Source organism: Miniopterus natalensis, chromosome 3, assembly GCF_054644295.1.
Source record: "Miniopterus natalensis isolate mMinNat1 chromosome 3, mMinNat1.hap1, whole genome shotgun sequence".
NCBI lineage: Eukaryota > Metazoa > Chordata > Mammalia > Chiroptera > Miniopteridae > Miniopterus > Miniopterus natalensis.
Genome location: NC_142083.1, coordinates 1,222,031 through 1,246,689, shown reverse-complemented (window position 1 = coordinate 1,246,689; position 24,659 = coordinate 1,222,031). Strand labels below are relative to the sequence as shown.

General features: G+C 43.6%; 1 protein-coding gene across 3 annotated transcripts in view; it reads left to right on the top strand.

The window, feature by feature from the left end:
- The first annotated feature begins 1,297 nt into the window (after positions 1-1,297).
- Positions 1,298-24,659, top strand: part of DDX4 (DEAD-box helicase 4) — a 43,608-nt gene continuing 20,246 nt past the window's right edge. Inside the window, exons 1-7 of one of the 3 annotated variants that reach the window (XM_016199821.2) lie at positions 1,298-1,457; positions 7,755-7,815; positions 11,528-11,605; positions 14,614-14,691; positions 17,851-17,901; positions 21,269-21,328; positions 24,297-24,398. In XM_016199821.2, coding sequence (XP_016055307.2) covers positions 1,386-1,457; positions 7,755-7,815; positions 11,528-11,605; positions 14,614-14,691; positions 17,851-17,901; positions 21,269-21,328; positions 24,297-24,398 — 502 coding nt within the window. In that variant the 5' untranslated portion in view covers positions 1,298-1,385. The remainder of the gene's footprint in view (positions 1,458-7,754; positions 7,816-11,527; positions 11,606-14,613; positions 14,692-17,850; positions 17,902-21,268; positions 21,329-24,296; positions 24,399-24,659) is intronic. The other 2 variants (XM_016199822.2, XM_016199823.2) reach the window with 2 other exon arrangements.

The window sequence follows — 24,659 nt, the reverse complement described above, 5'->3', positions numbered from 1 at the left end:
CGGCGGAGGCGGCCCCGGGCGCCCCCCGGCCCGGCCCGGCAGCCGGAAGCGGAAGCGCGGACCACAGGTAGAGGCCGCGCTCCGCGGGCGGCCGCCGTCCCTTCTGGACGGAACGGCTGACGGGCCGTCGCCTACGGACCACATCACCGACGGGCGTGAGGTTCCGCGGGACCCCTGTCTCTCCGGCTTGACCCGCGGCCCGGGGTCAGCAGGGTCACAGGCCGAGCGCAGCTTCCTCTTCCTCGGGTCAGAGGGCGGCTCCTCCGCAGAGGCGCGCTCTGAACGGTGCACCTTAGTGGCGTCCCCGGGGCCCAGCCCACCAGGCCGGGAGTCCCCGGATGTGAGGCGGGAGCGGCGGACACCACCCGAGGGGCCAACCGCCGCTGCGGCGGGGGCGGGGCCGCGCAGGGAGGCAGCAGGGTAGGCGCGAGCCCGGCCCAGGCCGTCCAGCTCCGTGTTAGGAGGCGGGAGGGGCGTCACTGTCTAGCGGCGCTCGCACAGGGGGCCCCCCCGACACTGGAGGGACACGTGGCCGCGGCCACCCGCGTCCCCTCAGGCCTAACGGGCCCCCAGCGTCGACGGCGCGCAAGCGGCGAGCAGGCCCGTGGTGGGCAGACCGCGATGGGCGGGGCCCGGGGGCGGGGCCGCGCGCCGTCCGGGTGCTGATTGGCTGGCGCCGCGCTCGCCGCCTGGTGCCATTTGCCACGGCCGCACGCACATGACGTAGGCGTGGCGTCCGGCACGTGCGGCCGTTTAGGCTGCGGCGGCGGTGGCTGCGCCGGCGAGGACCTGGGCTGCAGGCGGCGGGCGGGCGGCGAGGGGTGAGCGGCGGCGGCGGCGGTGGGTGGACGTGGTGGACGCGGCGGGCTCGCCTCCCTCCCGGGATCCCGCAGGCGCGGGGCGAGACCGGTCTGAGGGCGGCGGGGGCGGAGCGCGGACACCCCTTGGGGGCCCGTTGAGCTCGGTGGGGCCTCGGCCTTCCGTCGGGACCCTCGTCCCCTCGCCCGCCGGCTCCCAGAGACTTGTCCGAGCCCCGAGCCCCGAGCCCGGCGCCTTAGAGCCCTTTGAAGGGACCCGGGAACGTCCGCACCCCGCCGCTCGGGCCCCTTGGCGGAAGGTAAACGCTGGGAACAGCTCGGCGGGGACCCGGGGTCGCGGGGTCACTCGTAGGTGGCCCCCAGTTTCAAGGACACAAAGGGTGGGCGTCAGTGCCGCCTCTGGTAAGAGGCGAGCCCAGTCCCCTTCTCTCCGGCGCCTTCGGCAGGTCGGCGCCTGGTTTCGGGTGTCAGGGAGATGGCGGTCGTCGGTGCCGCTGGAGACCCGGTTCTGATCTAATTGAGGCCAAACGTGTCTGTGTTTTTGCAAAAACAGGACGGGCATCCACCATGGGCGATGAAGACTGGGAGGCGGAAATCATCACACCGCACCTGTCCTCCTACGTTCCCGTGTTCGAGAAGGTAGCGACCCTTGACTTTCAGGGGCCCAAGGGCGCGGGTCGGACCCAGCTCGGGTGCCAGGTGAACTCCTGTTACGCTCTTAGTGACTGGGCTTGGTTCCCCCAAACAGGGTTGTAGGTAGGTCGTAATGATGGTGAGATCGCAGCCGTGGTTTTCGATTCTAGCTTTTCCACTTTCCCTCTTCCATGTCGCCAATTTCCTGGAAACAATTCTCGTGGCTGCGCAGTAGCGCGGAAAGGACCGGCCGCGGCGCAGTTGACTTCCCGGTGCCGCGAAGTGAAGGTGTTGTTGGCTTTTCACTGTTAGTGTCATGAATGTCTTCAGCTTATTTTTTGTTTTAATTTGGGAGTTTGTTTTTTTTTGGAAAATGGAATTGCTTGGTCAAAGGATATTTTATCGTTCTTTCCCTCCCTGGTTCTTAATAGACTTCCTACAATATAAAGTTTAATTCACAGGTACACTTTCTCCAGCGGACTTTAATAGTCACCTGTGTAATTTTTTTTTTTCCTCCGTCCAAGGCTTTGCCGTCATTAAGTGTTCTTCAGACAGCACAGGGCACTGTAGCATGTTGTGTGTATACGTTGCATGAGGCAGTTGAAATTGGGTGTGGCCGACTCACCTTTCACATGTACCTTTTAGGGTTTTTGTGCTCTTCAGTAACACCTTGTTTCATGATACTGGGAACACGAACTTGAGTACAATCTTTGTTAACAAGTCTACCTTATGATCCTTTTTTAAAAAAATATGCCACCCAGCCAGGTGTGACTCAGCGGTTGAGCATCATCCTAGGATCCAGGCTATCAGGGTTCAATTCTTGGTCAGGGCACATGCCCCCGTTGCCGGTTAGGTTGGGGGCATGCGGGGGGCAGCCGATAATGACTCTCTCATCATTGATGTTTCTATCTCTCTCTCCCTCTCCTTTCCTCTCTCTGAAGTCAAGATATATTTAAAAAATATATGTGTTTATTGATTTTAGAGAGAAAAGGAGAGGGAAAGAGAGGGAGAGAGAGAAACATCAATGATGAGAGAGTCATTGATCGGCTGCCCCGCCCCCCCCCCCCCCCCCCCCCCCAGGGATGAGCCCACAACCTGGGCATGTGCTCTGACTGGGAATCGAACCTAGATCTCCTGGATTGTAGGTCAGTGCTCAACTGCTGAGCCACGCCAGCCGGGCTTCCTTATGATTCTTTATACATATTTGTGGGGTTTCAATTTGTAGTCAAATTTTTGCATTTGTCTGAAAACCTGACACCTGGTGCTGGTTTTTTTGGTAGTTATTTGGCCTATTTGACTTGAAGGAACATGGTGTGGTTGACAGCTTTTCTGCCTGCTCTGCTTGAGTAAAACTTCCAGAAACTAAGGATGAATATGTGACTTTTCTAAATGACATTTTTATGTAGGAGAAATCTGAGGTCTTTTATTCAGCTTAGTTTCTTTTAAAGGCACCATTTTGATTGTTTTTCCAACCAAGTTTCCATTTGTAGAGACAGCTGGGTTTCCCTTTTGTTAAATTTATAGCGGCTCTAAGACCATCTTGAATTAGTGTCGTCTTAATATCTGTGGTCAGCCTTTTCTGAATGCTTCTCAGGATTTTATTTGGAGGTGTAATGTTGACACATGCTTATATAAACTTTAATAATTGGCCACTGTTCTGGTAGCTCCTAGAATTTCCCAGTTCTAAATTTTGAAGTGAGTGTACCACCTCGGGATAGAACAGTGGAAGATGTGAGGTGAAGAAAAGTTGATAACCTAACGAGTACATTCGTAGTGCAGAAATCTCCGTGCTTAGGCACTGGCATGTGGCGTGTAAGCAGGTTGGTTTGAGTGCTGGAGTGGATGAGTGTGGTGAGCGAAGCAGGATTTGGGCTTGCTTGCTGGCTCTGATTCCCCTTGTCTGGGGACCAGGACAGTAAGTCTGCACAGTGGTCACTTCTCTGGTCTAGGTGCCTTTTCTGTGCCACATTTCAGAAGGCAAATACTCTTAGGATTAAAGTGGAAACAGCTCGAAATAATTAGTCCATCCACAATTACAATTTTATAAAGCTGGGGCAGCAAAGTTTATAATAATTATTTAGATAAGAAAATAAAGTCTGCACCTCTTCTGTTCACATCCATACTGTGGTTCTGAAGTAGGAAGAAAAAAAAAGTGTGGTCCTTGAACATCACTGAGTTGACAGACCTAAGGAAATTGAAGTGCTGGAGCCCGAGGAAGATTTCTAGCAATTTCTGCATCTAGTCCTCAGTGAGTTGTGGGAGAATAGAGTGTCTCTTGATTGAGAGCGTGGAAGCTCATATATGCTGAATACGAGCAAGTTGTGGGAGATGGACAGTGTGCTCATCCTCAAACCCTGAAGGGTGGAGTCCAGGGCAGAGTGACAAAAGGCGTGAGAAGGCGGGGGGAAGGCTACAGCGGTGGCAGAGATGTTGGCTGAGCTGGTCCAGAGTTAGAGAAAAGTGAATCCTCTGTCTTTTCTCTGCCGTCACTTACAGTAGGTTTCTGTTGCAGCCTGTCATTGATGACCTCAACGTGAGTCTAGATTGGGTTGTTAAATACTTTTGTTTGGGGAAATCTTATTTGGAAAATGCATTCACACAGAAATTAGGGCTTAGATTATAAGCTCTTGCAACAGTCACATTTGTTTCTGGGCTTTGGTGGTTATTTCTAAATTTCTAAATTTTGGTTATTATAAATTTCTTGTGTAACCTGATAGCTTGCTGGAACTTTGGGTCTGTGTGTGACACACATGAGACTCAGAGTCGGAGTTCTCCAGCTCTGATGGTGCTGAAGGAGCAGCATCAGTTTCACACAGCAGTTGCTGAAGAAGCTGACAAAGGAACCAGACTTCAGCTGGGGACGTGAATGGGGCTGATCTGGCTACGAACAGTGAATCAGAAGAAGGGTTGGAGGATGGTATTGTCTGTATTTTGGGACTTTAATTTGTGTGAGACCAAAGGAGGGACCTGGCCATAGTTGTGGACATAGAGTTGATTAGACGGGTTGGGCTGGACATGGGCATGAAAGAGGAACCCCGGGTGCTGGCTTGGTTTCTCAGTTTAAGCAGCCAGATGGGTGTTGCCATTTATTGAGAGGGACTCTATGGGAGATGAACAAGTTTGGGAGGAAAAGTTTTAAGAATTCTCTATTTATTTTGTTCAATTTGAGATACCTGTGAAACATGCTAGCAAGGATGCCAGTCAGTAGATAATATGAATTTGTTGCTTAGGAGCAGGATCAGATTCTAGATATAATTATGGAAGTTATATGTGTATTAATGGGACTTAAAGGGATGAGATTGGGTAGAGTTCAGTAGAGTACAAGTTAGAGGGCTCTGCTGTTAGCTCTAGCACATCCCAACTTCAGAGATCGGGGAGGAGGAGCCAGCTGAAGGGACTGAGGGGGGAGGGTGCGCTCAGTGGGGCAGGCAGTAAACCCGCAGGGTGTGTGCTCCTCCAGCCAAGAGAAGAATGTTGTCGAGAGGAAGAAACGGTGTCATTTCAGACGCTGCTGAGGGCTTCCCTGGGAAAAGTGCGATGTTCTCCTCTCTTGCAGCACTTCCTCATTGAGAGCATTTTCCACGCAGAGCTAGGCTGGAGGCCAGACTCGGGGGCTTGAAGGAAGAATGGGAGTGTGCGGGAGCTGGAGGGGAATAGGAAGTTAGCTCTTTCTTGTTAATGCTCACCCGAGGACATTTTTTCCATTGATTTTTAGAACGGGAGGGAGAGGGGGGAGAGAGAGAAACATGGATTGAAAGAGACACATGGATTGGTTGCCTCCCACATGTGCCCCTACCTGGGCCGGGGATCCAACCTGCAACCCAGGTACGTGCCCTTGACCTGGAATCGAACCCGCCACCCTTTGGTGCACGTGTTGATGTTCTAACCACTGAGCCATGTCGGCCAGAGCTAAAGTTAGCTTTTTTTATGGTAATGAAAAAGGGTAAGAATTTTATGATGAAATGATTATGTTGAAAAAAACTTTTTGATGTCCCGTTTCAGAATTTGCCTTGAAATTTGTAGGTTCGATGTATGTGGGATATCAAGTTCCACAACCTGAAGGTCACCTAATACAGCTTTCAGTTCTTCAGTGCCAGTGTGTCATTACCTTTATCAGCTTTATAGCACTTACAAAACCAGCCTTCTTTTTGCTCTATTTACCCAGTAATGCTTTGGCCACAAGAAGAGAAAAAAGCCTTCAGGGTTTCACTTTGGAAAGGGAAATCTGGCTCACTTTTTTGTGTTGATGTCTGTGGTGTCATTTTTTTTTTTAAGGTAGAACCTAGCATTTTATTTAGATCTTCATTAAATTGTCGGAATTGAGAACCAGACATACGTAATAAACCTCCAAAAATAGATCCTGAAAGGCACTTTCTGCTTGGGGCAAGCAGTCATGGAGTAAGCATGTAAACAAGCTGGCTTCTCTATACCACACCAGCCAAGGCAGCTTTCTCCATGGCCAGCCGCGCCAGCTCTGCCCTCCCTTGTGAACGCCAGCCCGAACCCCTGTAGGTCTAACCCAAGGTTTTTCTGTAGGACGCCTTGGCCTACCTGGGAATGCTGGAAACATTAGAGGAATTATGGTGTTGAGGGAAAAAAAATCTTTTAAAAGCTGCCATCTGAGGTGATGGCTTCTCTGTACTTACGCCATACCCCAGAATACAATAAATAATTAGAAAATGTTCAAGTATGAAGAGATTTTCCTCCTCCCCGCCAAAAGCACTGCCCTCTGAAGGAAGCTGGTTTCTCTGGTAGTACACTGTAGCTACACCAGCTGTTCAGAAAGCTCATTGGACCTGGTTTTGAAAATAAAAGTTAAAACCCTGGGAGGAATTATTGTGCAGTGTGGAGTTCTTAGTCTTTCTTATAAAGAAAAAAAACTTATCTGGTACCAAAGTGTGCAACCTACAGACCCTCTGGTACTGCCGTATGACTTCTCTGTAGGACATCACAAGGGTGCCAAGTGCCTGTTTTTCTAGATGTGGTGTCATATTTTGATACTCTACTGTACCCAAAGCCCCAGGCCTATCAAGGATGCTGTTGTCTTTCTGACCTTAGGAAAACAGTTGAAAGATACTCAAGCTTCATAAAAGTAGTTTCTCAAGCCAGTAGCGTCTTTTGTGAAGGAAATTTTAGAAAACAAGTGTTACCCTTCAGCTTTGGGTTGTTAGAGGAATTTATTTGAAGAAATATTGAGACTGTCCTAATGCAGTCAGTTAATCAAGGGGTCGGTCACCTGTATGCTTTAGGTCACCTTTCATCTTTACTGAATTCTGATTTTTCAGAATTCAGAGCTCTGTGCAAGAATTTCAGAGCTCTGTTCTGAATGTTTTGCCATAAGTAGAGGAAGGTTAAGTGAGAGGAAAGAAAGGACTGGATTGATGATCAGGACACGCTAGGAGTTTGAAGTGAATTTACTGGAGAGTGAATTTCTTTTTAAAGGATATAAACATTAATTTGTTTCACTTTATATAAACACAGTAGAAGTTTTAGAGTAAGTTGCAGTAGAAGCTGCTTTCCACTGCTCTCCATCTCTGCTCTGCTCTATCCTGTGCAGTGCTAATGAGTACAGTGCAAAATGCCCAGCTCTGTACATGATGTGCATTTTCAGGCATTGCTAAATTCATGTATTACTCCCGTCAGATTTTATTTATGTAGTAGTATTTGATTATAATTTTCAAATATATGGGTGGTTGAACTTCCAATTCAGATGTCAGCAAACTCCTCCCATAAAAAGCTAGATAGTAAATAATTTAGACTTTGCAGACCTTACATCCTGTCACAGCTTTGTGGTCGTCTTATGGCGAAAGCAGCCATGGACAAACCCAGATGAGTGAGGGTGGCTGTGTCCAATAAAGCTTTATTCACAGAAACTGGTGGCTCACCACATTTGCTCATGGCTGTGGTTTGCTGATTATGATTTTATTTTATTTATTTTTTATTGGTTTGAGAGAGAGAGAGAGATGTCAATTTATTGTTCCACCCATTTATGCATTCATTGGTTGACTGTGTGTGTGCCCTGACTGGGTATCAAACCTGCAACCTTGGCATATGGGGATGATGCTCTAGCCAGCTGAGCTTCCTAGCCAGGGCCTAAGTGGTATGTTAATACGCTCTGCATACAATGCTAGTGTGAAGGTTTAGGAGTAATTGATAAAGGAACATCAGTGACCCAGGAAATCTTGCAGTTGACCACAGTTTTGTTCTGAACAAAACCCAGTTAAAATTTTGTAGTACCTGTGAAGTAGATCACATCCTCTTATTACTCAGTGTAGAAAACGAGTCTTTTCTTCGTTCTCACAGGATAGGTATTCTTCTGGAGCAAATGGAGACACTTTCAGCAGGACTCCGGTTCCATCGTCAGGTATGTGTTAAGGCAGAACGGTGGAGCCCTTTCAGATTAAGGCTTCATTTGAGGAATGGGGAGCTGCCTGGTAGACATCTTGTAGAGGCGTTTAAAGATTCCCTAGTGAGAATTCTGATTTACTGGGATATTTTGGGATGGGGGACACTTCCAGTTAGAGAAGGAAGAGAGCAGAGAGTATGGTGCTATAGACAGTTTTGATTAGTGGTTTTGCCGTGAAACCTTTGCCCAGTCTGGCTGCTGCATGTTTGGCTTTCAGGCTGCTTAGGGACTTGCCAGGGTCCCTGGCATAAGGGAGCAGGACTTCGGACTGTAAAGGTGAAGCCGATTGCAATGGTGGTGACCTGTCAGGATAACAATGGTTTAAACCAAACTGGCCATTCCATCAGGATGTTACGAGTTTCTCTGATGTCCATAAACGAATGCAGGAAGGTCCTGGGACAATAAAAGGCAAAGCTGGGATAGGACAGCTGCTGTCCCCTCACTCGTTCCCGCTGGCTTTCCCGAGTGTGTTACCAATTGGGGTGGATGGAGAGATGGTGGAGTGATTGGGCTCGGCTCAGAGGTTAATGCGTGCCAGTGGCTTCTCATTTTCTTGAAATCCAAAGCAAGCTGAAGTACTGTTTCTACTCTATTAGAATGTAACATAAAATTGACCATTTAAACCATTTTTAAGTGGATAGGTCAGTGGCATTAGGCACAATTGACCCTTGAACAAGGCATGGTCAAAAATTTGTAGATGCCCAGGTCCCTTACAGCGGTACCTCGGTTTTCGAATGTAGTCCGTTCCAGAAGACCTTTTGAGTTCTGAAATGTTCTAAAACGGAGGGATCAACAGCCGACAGCTAGGCCTCGGGATCTTGCACTCAGCAGAAGCTGTGTGGCATATTTGACTTCTGAGGCATGTTTGAAAACCGAAGCGTTTACTTCCAGGTTTACAGCATTTGTCAACCGAAATGTTCGTGAACAGAGATGTTCGAAAACCCAGGTACCACTGTATATAAAACAGCATAGGACAGTGCATATGGTCAGCCCTCAACATCCTTGGATTCCAAACCGCGGGTGGAAAATACACATATTCATGTTGCTGTGCAACCGTCACCGTCCACTTCTGGAACCTTCATCTTCCCTCACTGACACTTCATACCCATTAAACAGTAACTCCATTCCCTGCCCCTGCCAGCCCCCAGGCTTCCTTCTGTGAATTTGAGTTACTGTGAATTTGCTAAGTCTCTAAATTTGTATAACTGCTACTTAAGTCTTACTGCAGTGCAAGGTTGGTGGTGGCACCACGGAGTTCCATCATTTCTCTCATCAAAGATGAGCGGACAAGGTGAAACATTTTATGGTCACAGAAGTAACAGGCTCACAGAAGCCTGTCCTGAAGCCCTGTGAAGAGGTAGTCGGAGTTCATCAGGTTAAAGCCGGTTTAATTCCCAGGTTCACCGAAGTTCAGAGTAATTCTCCTGATAGACGTTTAATGTAGAAGAGATGCCTTTGCTGTTGTCAAGATGCATTTACCTTTCATAAGCATGTAAATGCTGTGGTGTAATGCAGAGTATTCAGATTGTGACAGTTCATGGCATTGCTGCCTGCTGACATGAGGGAAAGGCTGGCTGCTTCCACCATACGGACTACGTGCACACTGTGTGCTGCACCTTCTCACACCTCTGTTTGTGTAGATCACTGTGTAATTGGGAAATACCTCGTTTTTTGAAGTGTCAGAAGTCAGTTTCTGTAAAGGGATGAAAGCGTACTTTTATCGAATATTAAAGCATAACATTTGTTTTGTGGTGAAATCTTCAAGAAATTAGATTGAAAGAACCACCAACTAAAAGCCAGGGCTTTCCTTAGCATTATACCTCCAAATGTTCAGGCTAACAAAGTGGAACCAGGTAATGAAAAATACAGACTGCCTGCTTACCTTCTTCTGGATAACAAACTTTTGTAGCTCTTTTAATGAAAGTTTGTTATTACAGGGACACATATCAGACCAATGAATGTATACTAAATCAATACCTAAATATGGTTGCAAAACTCCCAAACAAAAAAACAAACAAACAAAACTTAAAAATACAGAGGTAAAAAGAAATCTGAAATGTTGGCCCCAGATTTAACCACCAGGAACAGTGCGTTGACTCCAATTTTTTAGATCTCTGCATATATTCCCACATACAAAATTGTATTTTGCTGGCGTATTATATACATGTTTATCACAAATACTGCCCTGCTTTCCTTTGTTCACCTGTCCTTACCCTGGCGGTGTCGCTTGGTTGGTTGGGGTGTCGTCCTGTACACCAAAAGGCTGCGGGTTCGATCCCCGGTCAGGGTGTGTCAGATGTCTCTCACATGGATGTTTTTCTCTCTCTCTCCCCCTCCTCTCTCTCTAAAAATCAATAATTTAAAAAATGCCACGGACAGCTTGTTTCTTACTGTGGTACAAAGCACATAACGTGAGATATATCCTCTTAACAAGCTTCCAAGTGTGTGGTACGATGTAGTTGAGTAGGTACAGTGTCGTACTGTAGGCCCGGGCCCTTTCATCTCGCACGGCGGAAACGTTATACTCTCTGAGCTGCAGCTCCATCATTCTTGAGATTCTTTCCTTTCCCTTTCCTTGCTAATACTCATTTGCACTTCCTCTGCCCCCCTCCCAATCGGTTTTCTTGTGACCTGTTACTGGCAGGTTTTCACTGGTGACTTTGAAGAACCTGGTTTTGGTTTTGTTGAGTCACTCTATTATATGTTTGTTTCCTAGTTTGTTAATTACTGCTCTTTTTCCCTCCTTTTGTGTGATTTGTTTTGTTTTGTTTTCAAATATTCTTTCTAGTTGAGATGGCCATTTAGCTCATTAATTTTGAGTTCTTATTTTCTAGCATAAAAATTTTGGTACTGATAATTAACATTTTTGTCATACAATCCTAAGTAGTTTTAAAGTTCCAATTTCTCTTTTTTTCTGTGAGCTGTAGGTGATGTAGAAGTGTTTTTAAAATTCATCTCCAAATGTAAGAGGATGCTAAACTTTGTGTTTAATGACTTCTCATTTGATTTCATTGTGATCAGAGAATTTGTGTCTGATGATGGTGTTTGAAATTTGTTGTTGATTTGCACTGTGACCTCCCGCATGGTCAGTTTCTATAAGCATCAGTTCTTACTGTTGGATGCTCTGTTGCTGAGTGAAAGTGCCCAGTGTTCTGTAGGTGACTACAAGATGACCGTAGTTCACCTGTTCTCCAATTCTTTTTGCTAATACAGACAGTGCTTATGAAAACACCTTTATGCATCTGTGTCACCATGTGACTATACCCAGAGGAGAAATTCATACTATTCTTCTTCCAAAAATGTATTTTTTAAAAATCAGGATCAAGATCAACCCAGTTTATAGCTTTCAATATTTTGTGTGATTTGTACTTGTTTCCCTTGACTGTTTTCAGTATTAGCAAACTTGGAACTGCTTCCTAGTCAATCATATGGTTGAAAAAGGGATCTCCTCTTTTGATTTCCAATTTCTTTAATTATGAGTGAGATTTAGTCACCATTTAATTTTATTTTGGAGAACTACCTATTCACAGCCCATTTTTCAATAGGCTATGTGTCTCACTCATTAAAATCCCGCCTTTGCCACATGAGTGGGCACATTGAGAAGGTGTGAAGTTTGCATACCACCAAGATGCTTGTTATTTGATTTGCTTCACATTGTCATTTGCTTTAGAAATGGATGATGGACCTTCTCGAAGAGATCATTTCCTGAGGAGCGGATTTGCCTCTGGGAGGAGTTTGGGAAACAGAGGTAAGTAGCTGTGTCTTCCTTTAGCCTTGCCAGCTGTGAACAGTGGGCTGGATAGAGGCTTGTGTGGCTGGTTAGTGCACAGCCAGGTGTGTTTTCGCTTGGTGCACCGTAGGTGCTTTTGGGGTGAGGGGGTCATCCTCTTCTCCAATGCCATTGTTCCTTTTCCTGGTTTAGTTTTTTGGGATAGTACGAAGTAGTTTCATTGCTTAGATAGATTGGGTAAAGATAGTTGTTTCACAGAGTGGCTTCTTAATGTGTTTATGATTATTGATTTCTACCAGCTGGCATGGGAGGATTGTGAAAGCTTCAGAGTTGGGGCGGGAAGGACCTCCTTCCTAAGTTTCATATTCTCAGGAAAGGCAGCATGGGAAGCATTTATGTTACCCCATTCGCATTAAGGAGTTATTTTTCAAAGCTTGAAATTCTTTATTGTTACTTTTAGAACAACCAGAACTTGATCTGACAGATAATGACAGCAGAATATCCTCCCGAAGTCCATCTTTAGATTTGATAATAAAATGCTGAAAATATTCTTCACTGTGGTTTCTTATAGTGCAATAAAATAGTATTAGAATCTCAAGTTAAAGTTATTTAAAATACATATGACCACTTCTTTTTTTAATGGGATATCATAAGCTAGGGCTAATTGGTAGTTTTAAATATATGTAACACTTGTTATTGAATTTATTAGCTATTATTCTTTGAAACACTATTGTTATTTCTAGATAGTTTTATTCATTGGAAACTAAAGGTTGGTTTATGTGTGGTATTTCATTTGATATTTGGAAAACTTAATTTCTTGTTTAGATACAGTTAACACAAATGTGAATTTTCTGTTGCTGCTACTGATGGAAATAATTTATTCTTTAAAGAGGCATACATACTCTGTTTTTAAGCCTGCGTGTTAAGTGAGAGGAATTGATGATTTGGACCATGCAGTTCTGCCAGGAGGTTCAAGTGTTTGCTGTTACTAACATTAGAAATAATACATATTTTCATATTACAGTTAAAGGAACATTTAATATTTAGATATATTTTAAAATCCTATTCTAGAATAGGTTATTTGATACTTTTTGATGCAGGCTGTAAACAGTGTTGAATAAAGCCTTTTTATTTTTAAAATATTTCTATTTTTTAATCCTCGCGCAAGAGAATAGAAGGGAGGGAGGGGGAGAGAAAGAAACAGTGATGTGAGAGAGAGACGTTGATTGGTTGCTTCCCGCACATGCCCCAACTGGGGCCAGGGATTGAACCTGCAACCCAGGCGCTTGCCCTTAACTGGCAATCAAACCTAAGACCCTTTGGTCCAGGGGCTGATGCTCTAATCACTGAGTCAAGCTCCACAGGGTGAATAACGCCTTTTTAAATGAGAAAACCATAACTGAGACATTTTACTACATATTGTTAATTCCATATGTTTTAGGTTGAAATACACATTAAACTTCTGATCAAAATTCTTTGTTGAATGTTAATACTTTAAAAAGGTATCTTTATACTCCATATAATCCTGGAAATCCACAGGCATATGAGTGTAACTTCATTCCCTATGATTCATCCAACTTTTTAGCTAGTTTCAATGTCTATGGTATTTTCCCTCAGAACTTGAAAGCTAGTAATGTGTTTTTGAAATTGACTCTTAATCACTTAAAATATAACACTGATCAGCTCTTCCTGTTCTGTGCAGCATGGCCTAAATAGCCTTAACTTCTCGAACACACACATCTTTAGAGTGTGATGAAAATATTGATAGTTCCTCAGACAGTTCTGCATGTGGCTTTAGGAGTTTCATAGACCCCCAACTCCCCTGTTCTAGGACATTACAGAGATGGCTGAGAGAGTTTAGGGGATCACAAGGCGGTGCTTCAACTTTCCCCAGTGATTGTTTAAAGTGGCAGTTTAGCTGGTTTGGATGTCTTGTTACAGTTTTTTGTTTTAAATAACCCTGCTACTTGCCGTAGCAACTCTGCCCTCAGAATTCTTAATGCAATGGTAGAGAAACATATGAAAAGAAATATTAGTAAAAAGAGCTACTGACAGTGTGCTGGGGGTGTGGGGAAGGGTTGATTCTGACTTGCAGCACTAAAGGGAGACTTCATGGAAGGAGGCGGCCTGTAAAGGAGGCTTTTGCAGTGAAAAGAATTTTGATAGGAAAAGTAGAAATGCAGGCGTGCCACGTGGGGAGCAGCATGGAGAAGTTCACAGTGGGCTGTGGGGAGCTGTTTGTGTGGATTAGAACGTTGGGTGTTGAGAGTTGGAATGGGAGTGAAGCGAGGAAGGCTGACATGGGAAATCTGTGTCAGGGAGGGACGTGCAGGGCAATGGCACTCGGCTTGTTTTCTTTATTATGTGACCCCTGCCTAATTTCAGTTTAGAAGTAGAAAGATTGAGAGTGATTTAAGTACTAGAAAATGCATAAATAATAGAGTAATTTAGAAACACGACAAGAGTATAAAATTTTCACTAGCGGTGACTTTCACACAGGGGCATAGTGTCAGTAGCTCTCTCAGTGAGGTTTAATATACAGAAAGTCAGAGTTGAATTTTCTAGTTAAAGGTCACTAGTAAAATAACAACTAGTCTAAAGCTGTATTTCAGTGGTATATTTATGTTTTTACCTTGGTATCATAATTTTTAAAAATACATATATCTGTATTGATTTCAGAGAGAGGAAGAGAGAGATAGAAACATCAATGATGAGAGAGCTGTCATTGGTTGGCTGCCTCCTGCACGCCCCCAGCTGGGGATCGAGCCCACAATCCGGGCGTGTTCCCTGACTGGGAATCGGATCCTAGGTTGATGCTCAACCGCTGAGCCATGCCCAGCTGGGCACCTTGGTATCATAATTTAAGAGGTTTTTTAAAAAAGAAGTTGGGGCATATTAATTACATCTTTATAAGCTTCTATACTACTCTCCCTATCCTTGGAAGTCCCCAAGATTCTTTTAATTTTTACTTTTTATGACGTACTTAAAGCTATAGGTTAAAGAATTGTAACTGTGAACTTTTGCAGATGCTGGCGAGTCTCATAAAAGGGAGAGTACCTCCACTCTTGGTGGCTTTGGCGTTGGAAAAGGTTTTGGAAACAGAGGTAACCTGCTTGTGATGTCTTACAATCAGAACTCGGGTGACACAAGTCTTTCCTTCTCTGAGTTCACATTTCCCTGTGATGCATGTGGAGAAAGGGTGCCTCTCCCAGGAATTTCTGTGGATGATGGGAGTGCCTCCCCTCTCTGGTTTCCATTTAGAGCAGCAGTCTGTGCTGCTCGGGGGTGTCTGCTCTTCCATACAGCTTTTTTTTTTTTTTTTTTTTTAAAAACAGCCATGCTCTTGCTGCTGCATCTCTTCAAATTGATTGACCCATAGGTGAACCCCACTTCTTTTCCTCTGTACTCAGGACTTCCCCCACTCTCCCAAACGAGACCCTGTCAGACGTCTAGGGTGAATTTGGGTCTCCATCTTCAGTTGAGCAAAAAACCACTAGGAACTTTGAAATGAAACCTTTTCCCAAAACACCTTTAAAAACTGTAGATCAGAAGTAGTTTAAGTTCAAGACCAGTAGTGTGGAGCTGGAGGACTTTCCCAAGCATTTGGAAACCCAGCACTCGACTGTTTGGAGGAGGGGAGTGTGGAGGGAAAGGGGCAATTGGAGAGGGCAGTAGAACACAGTCCCTTGCCCGGCCGGGCGTGGCTCAGCGGTTGAGCGTCAACCTAGGATCCAGGTGATCGGGGTTCGATTCCCGGTCAGGGCACATGCCCGGGTTGCGGGCTCAATCAGTGACTCTCTCATCATTGATGTTTCTGTCTTTCTCCCTCTCCTTTCCTCTCTCTGAAATCAATAAAGATATATTAAAAAAAAAAAAAAAGAACACAGTCCCTTTCCTAGACAGTTGCAAGGATTATCTATATTTAAATGAATAAAGTAAAAACTCAGGTTTTGTGATAGCACTCTCTGTAGGGATTATCTTTATTTTGAATTTATATATCTGCTCAAGGGAAAATTAATTTTTCATCCAATCATATATTGAGGCTCTAGGGTACTTACTTGTTCTTGTTGTTGTTTATTGTTTGTAATAGTTTTTTTAATTTATTTAAAATATTACAAATGTCCCTTTATCTCCCCATGACCCGTTCTACCCCATCCCACCCTCCTCCCCAGTCCCCCTCCCCACCATTGTCCATGTCCTTGGGTTGTGCATATATGCATATAAATTCTTGGTTAATCTCTCCCCCTCCACCCACCCACTCTCCTCCCTCCCTCTGACATTTGTCAGTCTCATCTGTGCTTCCATGTCATTGAATCTATTCTGTTCATCAGTTTACTAAGTTCTTTAGATTCCACATATAAGTGAGATCATGTGATGTTTGTCTTTCTCTGCCTGGCTTATTTCACTTAGCATAATTTTCTCCAGGTCCATCTATACTGTCCCAAAGGGTACAAGAACCTTCTTTACAGCTGCATAGTATTCCATGGTGTGAATGTCCCACAGCTTTTTTATCCACTCATCTACTGATGGGCACTTGGGCTGTTTCCAGATCTTAGCTATTGTAAACTATGCTGCTATGAACATCGGGGAGCATATATTCTTTCTGATTAGTGTCTCAGGATTCTTATGATACATTCCTAGAAGTGGGATCACTGGGTCAAAAGGCAGCTCCCATTTTTAATGTTTTGAGGAACCTCCATACTGTTTTCCATAGTGGTTGTACCAGTCTGCATTCCTACCAGCAGTGTACGGGGGGGCGGGGGGGGGGGTCCTTACTTTTTATATGGTAATTGTGTATTACATTTCCATGGAGTTTTATGCTGGGAGGGATGTTAGATTCCTATTGAACCTGAGATTTTTAAGTGACTTGATATGTATACATTTTGCATATAAATTTAACATCTATCAAAACGGTAATTAGTCTCTGAATTACAGAAACCATAATATTTTATGATTTAGATTAAATACTGATTGACAGGCATCCTATTTTGACAACTAATTTTAAAGTATATTATTTTTTGACTATCTTTGCACTAAAGATTATTCAATTAGGACTCAACATTTAAAAATGTTACAAAAATACTACTGATCGATGCTTTCAAACTTAATTTTAAGGACATGTCTTTGTGCTCCAGAGATGCGTAAATCTAGACACAGGGTTTTTGGTTGTTTTTTTGGGGGGTTTTTTAAAAATATATCTTTATTGATCTCAGAGAGAGGAAAGGAGAGGGAGAGAGAGAAGAGAGATAGAAACATCAATGATGAGAAAGTCATTGATAGGCTACAGCCCACAACCCGGGCACGTGCCCTGACTGGGAATCGAACCCCGATCACCTGGATCCTAGGTCGATGCTCAACCTCTGAGCCACACCCGGCCAGGCTAGACACAGGTTTTTATTAAATGAGAAAATTGAAAGCAGAGCTTGGTGAAGGATTAAGAAAATTTTATAAACAAAAAAGTTGTGGTATTTTGAATAGAAAGTATATAGTGGTGATACTGACATATACCCCTCTCTGCCTGTGTACATATAGAGAGGTACATGACATTTGAGATAATGTATCATTGGCTGGCATTGTAACCTCAGTAAATTGACACAGGCAGACCTGACAAGTCACTTGGTTTGTTGTACTGTCATCCTACCCACCACAAGGTTGCGGGTTCTATTTCTGGTCAGGCATGTATGGGAGGCTGCCTATTGGTGTTTCTTTTCTTTTTCTCTTCTTAAAATATATCTTTATTGATTTCAGAGAGAGAGAGAGAGACGTCAATGATGAGAGAGCCATCATTGATCAGTTGCCTCCTGCACACCCCCAACTGGGGATCAAGCCTGCAACCCAGTCACGTGCCCTGACTTGGAATAGAACCATGATCCCCTGGATCCTAGGTTGATGCTGAACCACTGAGCCACGCCCCGCCAGGTGCCTATCAGTGTTTCTTACATCACTGTTTCTCTCTCTCCCTCTCCCTCTCTGACTCCCTTACCTCCTCTCTCCCCTTTTTCCTTCGTCCCTCCATTTCTAAAATCAATAAAAATATTTCTTCAGGTGAGGATTAAGAAATATAAAAAAAATAAATTGACACAAGCCAGAAATTATAATACAACCTGTGCGAGCTCTTCAATAGTTATATGTACAGCGTCTGTGGTTTGTCCTGTTCTAAAGGGGCATCATAACAAGTAGTCCCTGGATGGTGCTTTTTAACCACAGAAGTACAGGTAATAATTGTTTTTAGAAATTTGCAAGTTTAATTTTAATTTTTATAGGTTTTTCCAGTAACAAGCTTGAAGAAGGCGACAGCTCTGGTTTCTGGAGAGGTGGTAAGTTCAGTGTTTTTTGTAGTGACTTTTACAATTTAATGTCTATAGTACATGCTAAAGAGAAACTAAGATCAAGTATTTTAATCTGTTCCAATTGTAGTTTGTTTAAGCCATTTTATAAAGCAGCTGTTGCCAGAGCCTTCACCAAGAATTTAGGCACCCTGATTTGGCCCAGTGCCACATGTCCTAGTTAATTAATAAGGCACATCTCTTGAATGCTGTGCTCCCCTAGGAAAAAGGTGATAGTAGCAACAGCAAGTCAAGAATGAAAATTTTACTTCCAAATATAAATACAGTTTGGGACATGTCGGTCCCTATTCAGATTTAAATAAGTCTGACAGTTGAAGAAGATTGATGAGACTAGCTCTCTGCCGAAGTCACAGACATTTCTGTCAAAGGTCTGACACTGGTTTAGAGGGCTATAGAGACGATGAGAACAGAGCAGTGTTCCCAGAAGATGGACTTCAGTGGTGGACAGTGCTTTCCCAGGAGGACCTCACCTGACTGAGTAGGTTGGGGTGGCGCCTGGGACCTGTGTTAGAAAGCAGCCCCAGTAACCCTGATGCCCTGGGATCTCGTTAACAATGGACTGCAGAGTTCCAGACTGTTACCTGTCCCTGCTCTGCCACCTGCACGTTGAATGACTTGGAGCAAGTTGTTACTTTCTCGGAGCCACAGGTTTCTGTTCTTTAGAAGGGAGACCTTTCATTTTATAGGTGGTTAGGCAGACTACACAAGGATGCGTGTAAAAGCATGAAGCCCAACCAGACACAGTCATGGTAAACAATAAATGCCACCTGTTTTCATGAAATATTTGATACTTGATCTTATATTCTTAACAGTGATTCTCAGAAGCAAAACCAAACCCTTTTGGAATAAGGTGGGGTTTTAATATATCAAATAAGACTGTCCACCCAAACTGTTGTCAGTCTCAGTCTCCCCGCATCTCTGCTTTTCCTCCTGTCCCATTCACATGAACATACACAGCATGGAACTAATATTTGAGTGAAGAAAAATTTCTACTGGACCTAATCTCCTAGTTTTTAACCAATTGATATTGACGGTCATTCCCACTTGTGGAAGCCCTTCCTCCTGGGTGGCTTCTTTGGAAGTGGAGCCCTTTGGAGCAGAATCCAGCTGCTCACAGCACACGAGAGCACATCTTTCCTCCCAGTGCTCTGCTTTCTTTCCTTTGGTCTACTTTCTTCTGTTCTTGTTCTCAGTTCCCCTAAAATTTAAAAAAAAAAGGTGTATGGATTGAATTCTTTCATTGTCACAGTGATTGTTGGCAGGCCCAGGAGCAGGTCTTGATGCCACAACAGCTTTTGCTCTGCACCTGGTGGACAGCATGTGTGGTTGCCATTCCCGCAGCCTGCCTTCCCCTGGCTGGGATGGTGTAGTGATACGGAGTTCAGATTTGGACTTGGACACTCAGACCCTCCTCCTCCTGGCAGTTGTATTATCTTGAAAAACGCATTTAACTTCTCTGCATTTCATTCTCTCCATTTATAAAATGGTTTTTGTGAGGATTTAAAAGTGTAATTCATTTAGGACAGTGCCACTGTCTAACACTAAGTTCTCTGTTATTACTGTTATTTTGACATAATTTATAGGTTGTAACTAATCTTGGGATCGTTATCTAATTTTTATCTGTGCTTGGCTTTATTTAATGACTTCACAGAAATCCTTTTTTATATGTAACCTGTTTTGAAATAGTTGAAGGCTTCGATGAAGTTGGGAAATAGTGCAGAGGGTTTCCTTCGCCCTCTCCTCCTGCTGTAATTGTACCTCCATCCAGCTCCTAAGGCCATCAGCCTGTGTCAATTCCCAGGGCAGTGAAATAGCTGCAGGTTTGTTTCAGGGGAATCATTGGCTGAAGAGTGTGAGGCCTCTCTCTCCTTGCCCGGCTCCGAATCATTTGATGGATTTTTCTGTGAAGCAGTGAATGTTGGCTTTCATCCTCGGTGTTCTAGGGTCAGCCTTCTTTCCTGAACCCTCTCTCCTCTTCAGCCCCTTGTAGTAAATCCTGCTTCTCAGAAGGTTGCTGGATATTAGATGGCTCTTTGGGAATATGTGTCAGTTGACTTCAGCTCAAACAGGTACCTGCGACAAGCGCTGTGGGTTGTTTATTGCAAAAGCAATATTAATTGTTAGGTAGATGAGGACTTCTGCACAGAAACCGCACAGGTAGCACCTAAGTTGTTTGCTACTTATGTCCTCACTGTGACTTACAGTTCTCAGGTACATAAACAAAGATTCCTCAAAACGATCTCTGTCTTTGTGGAAGTATTCTAGAAAGCTTGAAGTTACTAACATTTTGTTAACGTAACTTTTTACATTTAAAAATTATTCATTCTTGCCTGGCCGGGCATGGCTCATTGGTAAAGCATCGACCTGGGATCCAGGCAATCAGGGTTCGATTCCCGGTCAGGGCATGTGCCCGGGTTGCGGGCTGCAGCCGATCAATGACTCATCATTGGTGTTTCTATCTCTCTCTCCCTCTCCGTTCCTCTCTCTGAAATCAATAAAGATATATCTAAAAAAAAAAAAAAAAAATTATTCATTCTTTACTATCACTTTATACTTTCAAAATAAACATCTCTGGGGGTGGGTCTTGGGAATTTATTTTTAATAATATTTATTTTATTTTTATTTTTAATCAGCTTTCCAGGTACTCTTAGGCAACCGTCAGTATAGTGATCCTCTTACCTATTTAGAAACCCTGGCAATGGCATTAAAACCAGAAAAGCCAGGATATTCCCAGTGTTTTCATTAGCACAAGTAGGAAAATGTTCTCATATCTTCAAAAAAAAAACACCAAACTTATGTCTCAGATTTATTAAAAAGGCAAGTTAGAGAAAGGATGACACACGTAAGAGCGCAGTCACGTGCTCCTGGTGGTCTAGACCACGTTGGAGACCACTCATAGAGGAGGGATTTCTGAGACCATTTTAATTGAATTGACATTTATGAAATGCTTATTTTTTGGCTTATACCTTGCTCTTGGCACAGTGGGTTCTCCATTATACACTTTCCATGCTCTTGGCCCAGTGGGTAGTAGATGATTGAGCTGTAGTAGGTGATTGTATAGGGGATTGACTGAAAAATGTCTTTATATTTTTTATATTTCTGTTAAATTATTTTAAGAATTGTTTATATTTTAACTTATGAAAATATTTTCTTACTAATTTACCTTGCGACAGTGCTATTTTTATTTTAAAGTAACTAATTTTTTAATTGCAGTTGACATACAGTCTTGTAGTGATTTCAGGTGTACAACATAGTGGTGACTGCTAATATTTAGACATCCCATCTTTAAAGTTAGTTATTGGGATGCTGTTCTCATGGTAAATTTCTATTCAAGAGTCCAACAATTACGGTGAAGAGAGTCAGACGCGGAGCAGAGGGTTCTCCAGGAGAGGAGGTAAGGACCACATTTTGGAACAGTTTGTACTGATGACCGATATTCAGCTGACAAAACTGATTTTGGGAAAGGTGAAAGAAATTCTGGTGGTAAAAACCTTGGAAGAAAAATGCCTTGGCATATGGTTTGTGCTGTTAATATGCAGGTGAATGTTCAGAAGGTGTTTCCCTTTCCACTTTCTGCTGTCATTGGATTTCCCGAGATCTCCAGAACGTGCTGAGAAGTACAGAGCAGGCGGGGCTGTGCGGGTCCTGGTCATTCACAGATGAACTGGGATGTCTGTGTCTCCAAACAATCATCGGAGATGTAGGGGAGGGAGAAATTGTAAATTACTTGTTGTGGTCTAGGGTAGTCCACCATGCTGGCTAATCCTGCCTTTAATGAAGGTGAGGTGAGATGGCATCAACATTGTAATGCTTCGTTCTTGATTACCTGTAGGCAGACATGTTAAAAGAGCAACAACAAAACCCACAGAAAGACTACCATGAACTTACAAAATTACAAGTGTGCAAAGCTCCTTAGAATAAGAGTCTATTGTGGGAACTCCATCGTACAGAAGTAGGGGAGAAAATAGACTCTAAGGCATATTAGTGATAAAAATTACTTAATGATAAAAGGCATATTCACTGGGAAGGTGTTATAGTTCTGAGTGTGGCTGGAATCTAACATATTCCATATATAAAGCAAAAATAGACATAATTATAAGAAAATTTTGCAAATCCTAGTTAAACCCTTAATTCTAGATTTATACTGTTTTTTCCTCAGAATCTGATAGACTGAGCAGAAGGGAAATGAGTAAGACTATAGAAGATTTAAAGACAAGTTACCAGGCTTGATTTAATATACTGTGGAATAATACACCCCCAAAGTGTGTTTTGTGTTTTCTTCCAGTGTGTGGAAAAATACATACCGTTTGACCGTCTGTTAAGGCCAAATGAAGTTTTAGAATATACCGTAGGATTTATGTCAAGGCCTTGTCTTGTTGCTGAAGGACAGTAAAAGTGGAACTCAGTGTCAGAGGCCTAACCCTTGTGGTTGGGAACTGAATTCTCAGTTTATGCATAACATGGAAATAATGAAATATTTAGAATTGAATGGCAGTAAAAACAGAACACATCAGAACTTATAGGATATAACTAGCACAGCTAGCATTTTAGTTATTTTTAATTTTTTTTATTCTCACCTAAGGATATTTTTTCCGTTGCTTTTCAGGAGGAGGGGGAGAGAAAAACATGGATGTGAGAGTCACATGGACTGGTTGCCTCCTGCTTGTGCCCCAACCCGGCCAGGGCCAGGGATGGAGCCTGCAACGGAGGTACATGCCCTGTGCCCTTGGCTGGGATCGAACCCAGAACCCTTCAGTCGGAGGACTGTTGCTCTTACCACTGAGCCAAACTGGCTTGGGCCCAGGCTGGCTTTTTAGAGGAAAGGTTATAGTCTTCAGTGCATCCATCAGAAAAAATTAGTGTTCAACTTAAATAAAGGGGGAGGAAAGTTCAGTAGGAAAAGAAAGAAGGTGGTGCCATGGAGGAAAGAGGGACATGCAGTGGAGAGTAGCTCAGCAGCAGAAGTGAAGTAGTTCATGAAGCGGCCAAAGCAAAGGTGACTAGAAGCATGACAGGGAATGTGTCCTGTTTAAAAAGCTCAGAACAGAGCCCAGCGGTGTCTTGAGGAAGGATAAGTACATAATTTGTAAAGTAAGAGCAAGGGAATGAAAAAACACTGAGTATTGGGTGAGTGGGGGAGGTTCTCAGGGGAAGAAGGGAGACGCTCTAGGGGAAAGGCGCTGGGAACATGTTAGTCTTAATGTGGGTAGTGGGTCTGTAGGTTTTCATTTTACTATATTTTAAAATGTGCATGTGTTTTATATGTTTTACTTATACACAGAAGCAGGAAAATAACTTAGGGCTAAAGATAGAAAAGCAGATAAAGACTTTCATGAAGAGAGAAATTCTGATAAAGAGACACAAATAAATCCTTTACAAGAACAAGGCGAGTCAGTATTGATAAGTAAACCCCGCTGGGCTGAGGAGTGCTCTGTGAGGGTTAGGCTGGTAATAGATGCAGAACCGTGACACAGCTTAGTCTGTCCCAATTTATAAATAGGCTTTGAAAATACATATAATCCAGTATCATATGTAGAATTTTCATTGATCAGTTTCTTTAGTTATAAATAGTTCCAGGTTCATAAACTATATAATCTCAAAATTTCCTACCTAGTTGGCGTCTTGGTTTTGAATTGATCTTGTTCTGTCATAGGTGGGATCCCATTTTACTTGAACTGTTTCTACTGATTTTTTTGGTATTCCATTGAGTTAAAAATGTATTGTTTAGCCCAGCTGGGCGTGGCTCAGCAGTTGGGCATCGACCTAGGATCCAGGAGATTGAGGTTGGATTCCCGGTCAGGGCACGTGCCCGGGGCCCAGTCACCAATCGGGGGTGTGCAGGAGGCAGCTGATCAATGACAACGCTCTCACCATTGATGTTTCTATCTCTCTCCTCCCTCTCCTTTCCTCTCTGATATCAGTAAACATTTTTTTTTTTTTAAATATTGTTTATAACAGGAAGTCAGACTGTGTACCTGCATATCTGTGCTGAGTATGATGATTACTATTTCCTATAGGAGCAAATATAAGTCCAGATTTATTTAATCTGTGGACTGTGGAAATCCTGTTAATGAGGCAATTGTGGCAACTTTCAGTATTTTACAAGTGACACTGTTTCCTTATAGTCACTTTTAGTTTTGATTCCCAAAGTAAGCAGTGGTTTTTTAAAAAAAATTATAGCTATATCTGTTTATAGTAGAGCTAAACATTTATAGGTCAAATATGGTGTTTCTTTTTAGTAACTGTTAATGCCTTAAAATATTTAAAGTCATTGACTTACGCAGGGCTTAAGTTAGACTGGACCACTGTGTCCCCAAGGTGTCTTTGTTCTTGGTGGTTCAGTGTGTGTTTCGCTGTTGTAGGCTATCAGGATGGAAATGATTCGGAAACTTCAACGCCATCCAGAAGAGGTGGAAGAGGTGGCTTCCGGGGCTGCCGTGGAGGATTTGGCCTGGGAAGTCCAAGTTAGTAGTGGGTTGCAAATGGTGTGGTTCAGTGAGGAGGACATTTACAAACAATGCCTGTCACCGAAAGGTGGTTGGGAGGATGAGATGAGGATAGCCTAGTGCAGGGGCGAGCACATGGTCACCAAGGTTGTACCTGCGTGTATGAGTCCGTTTAGAAGTGTGTACGACTCAGTTCTTCAGTGTTACATGCTCTCCAGTGTGACCTGCTCTGCAGCTCTCCCAGTATGCACACCTTGTTTGAACAGCATGGCTCCATGC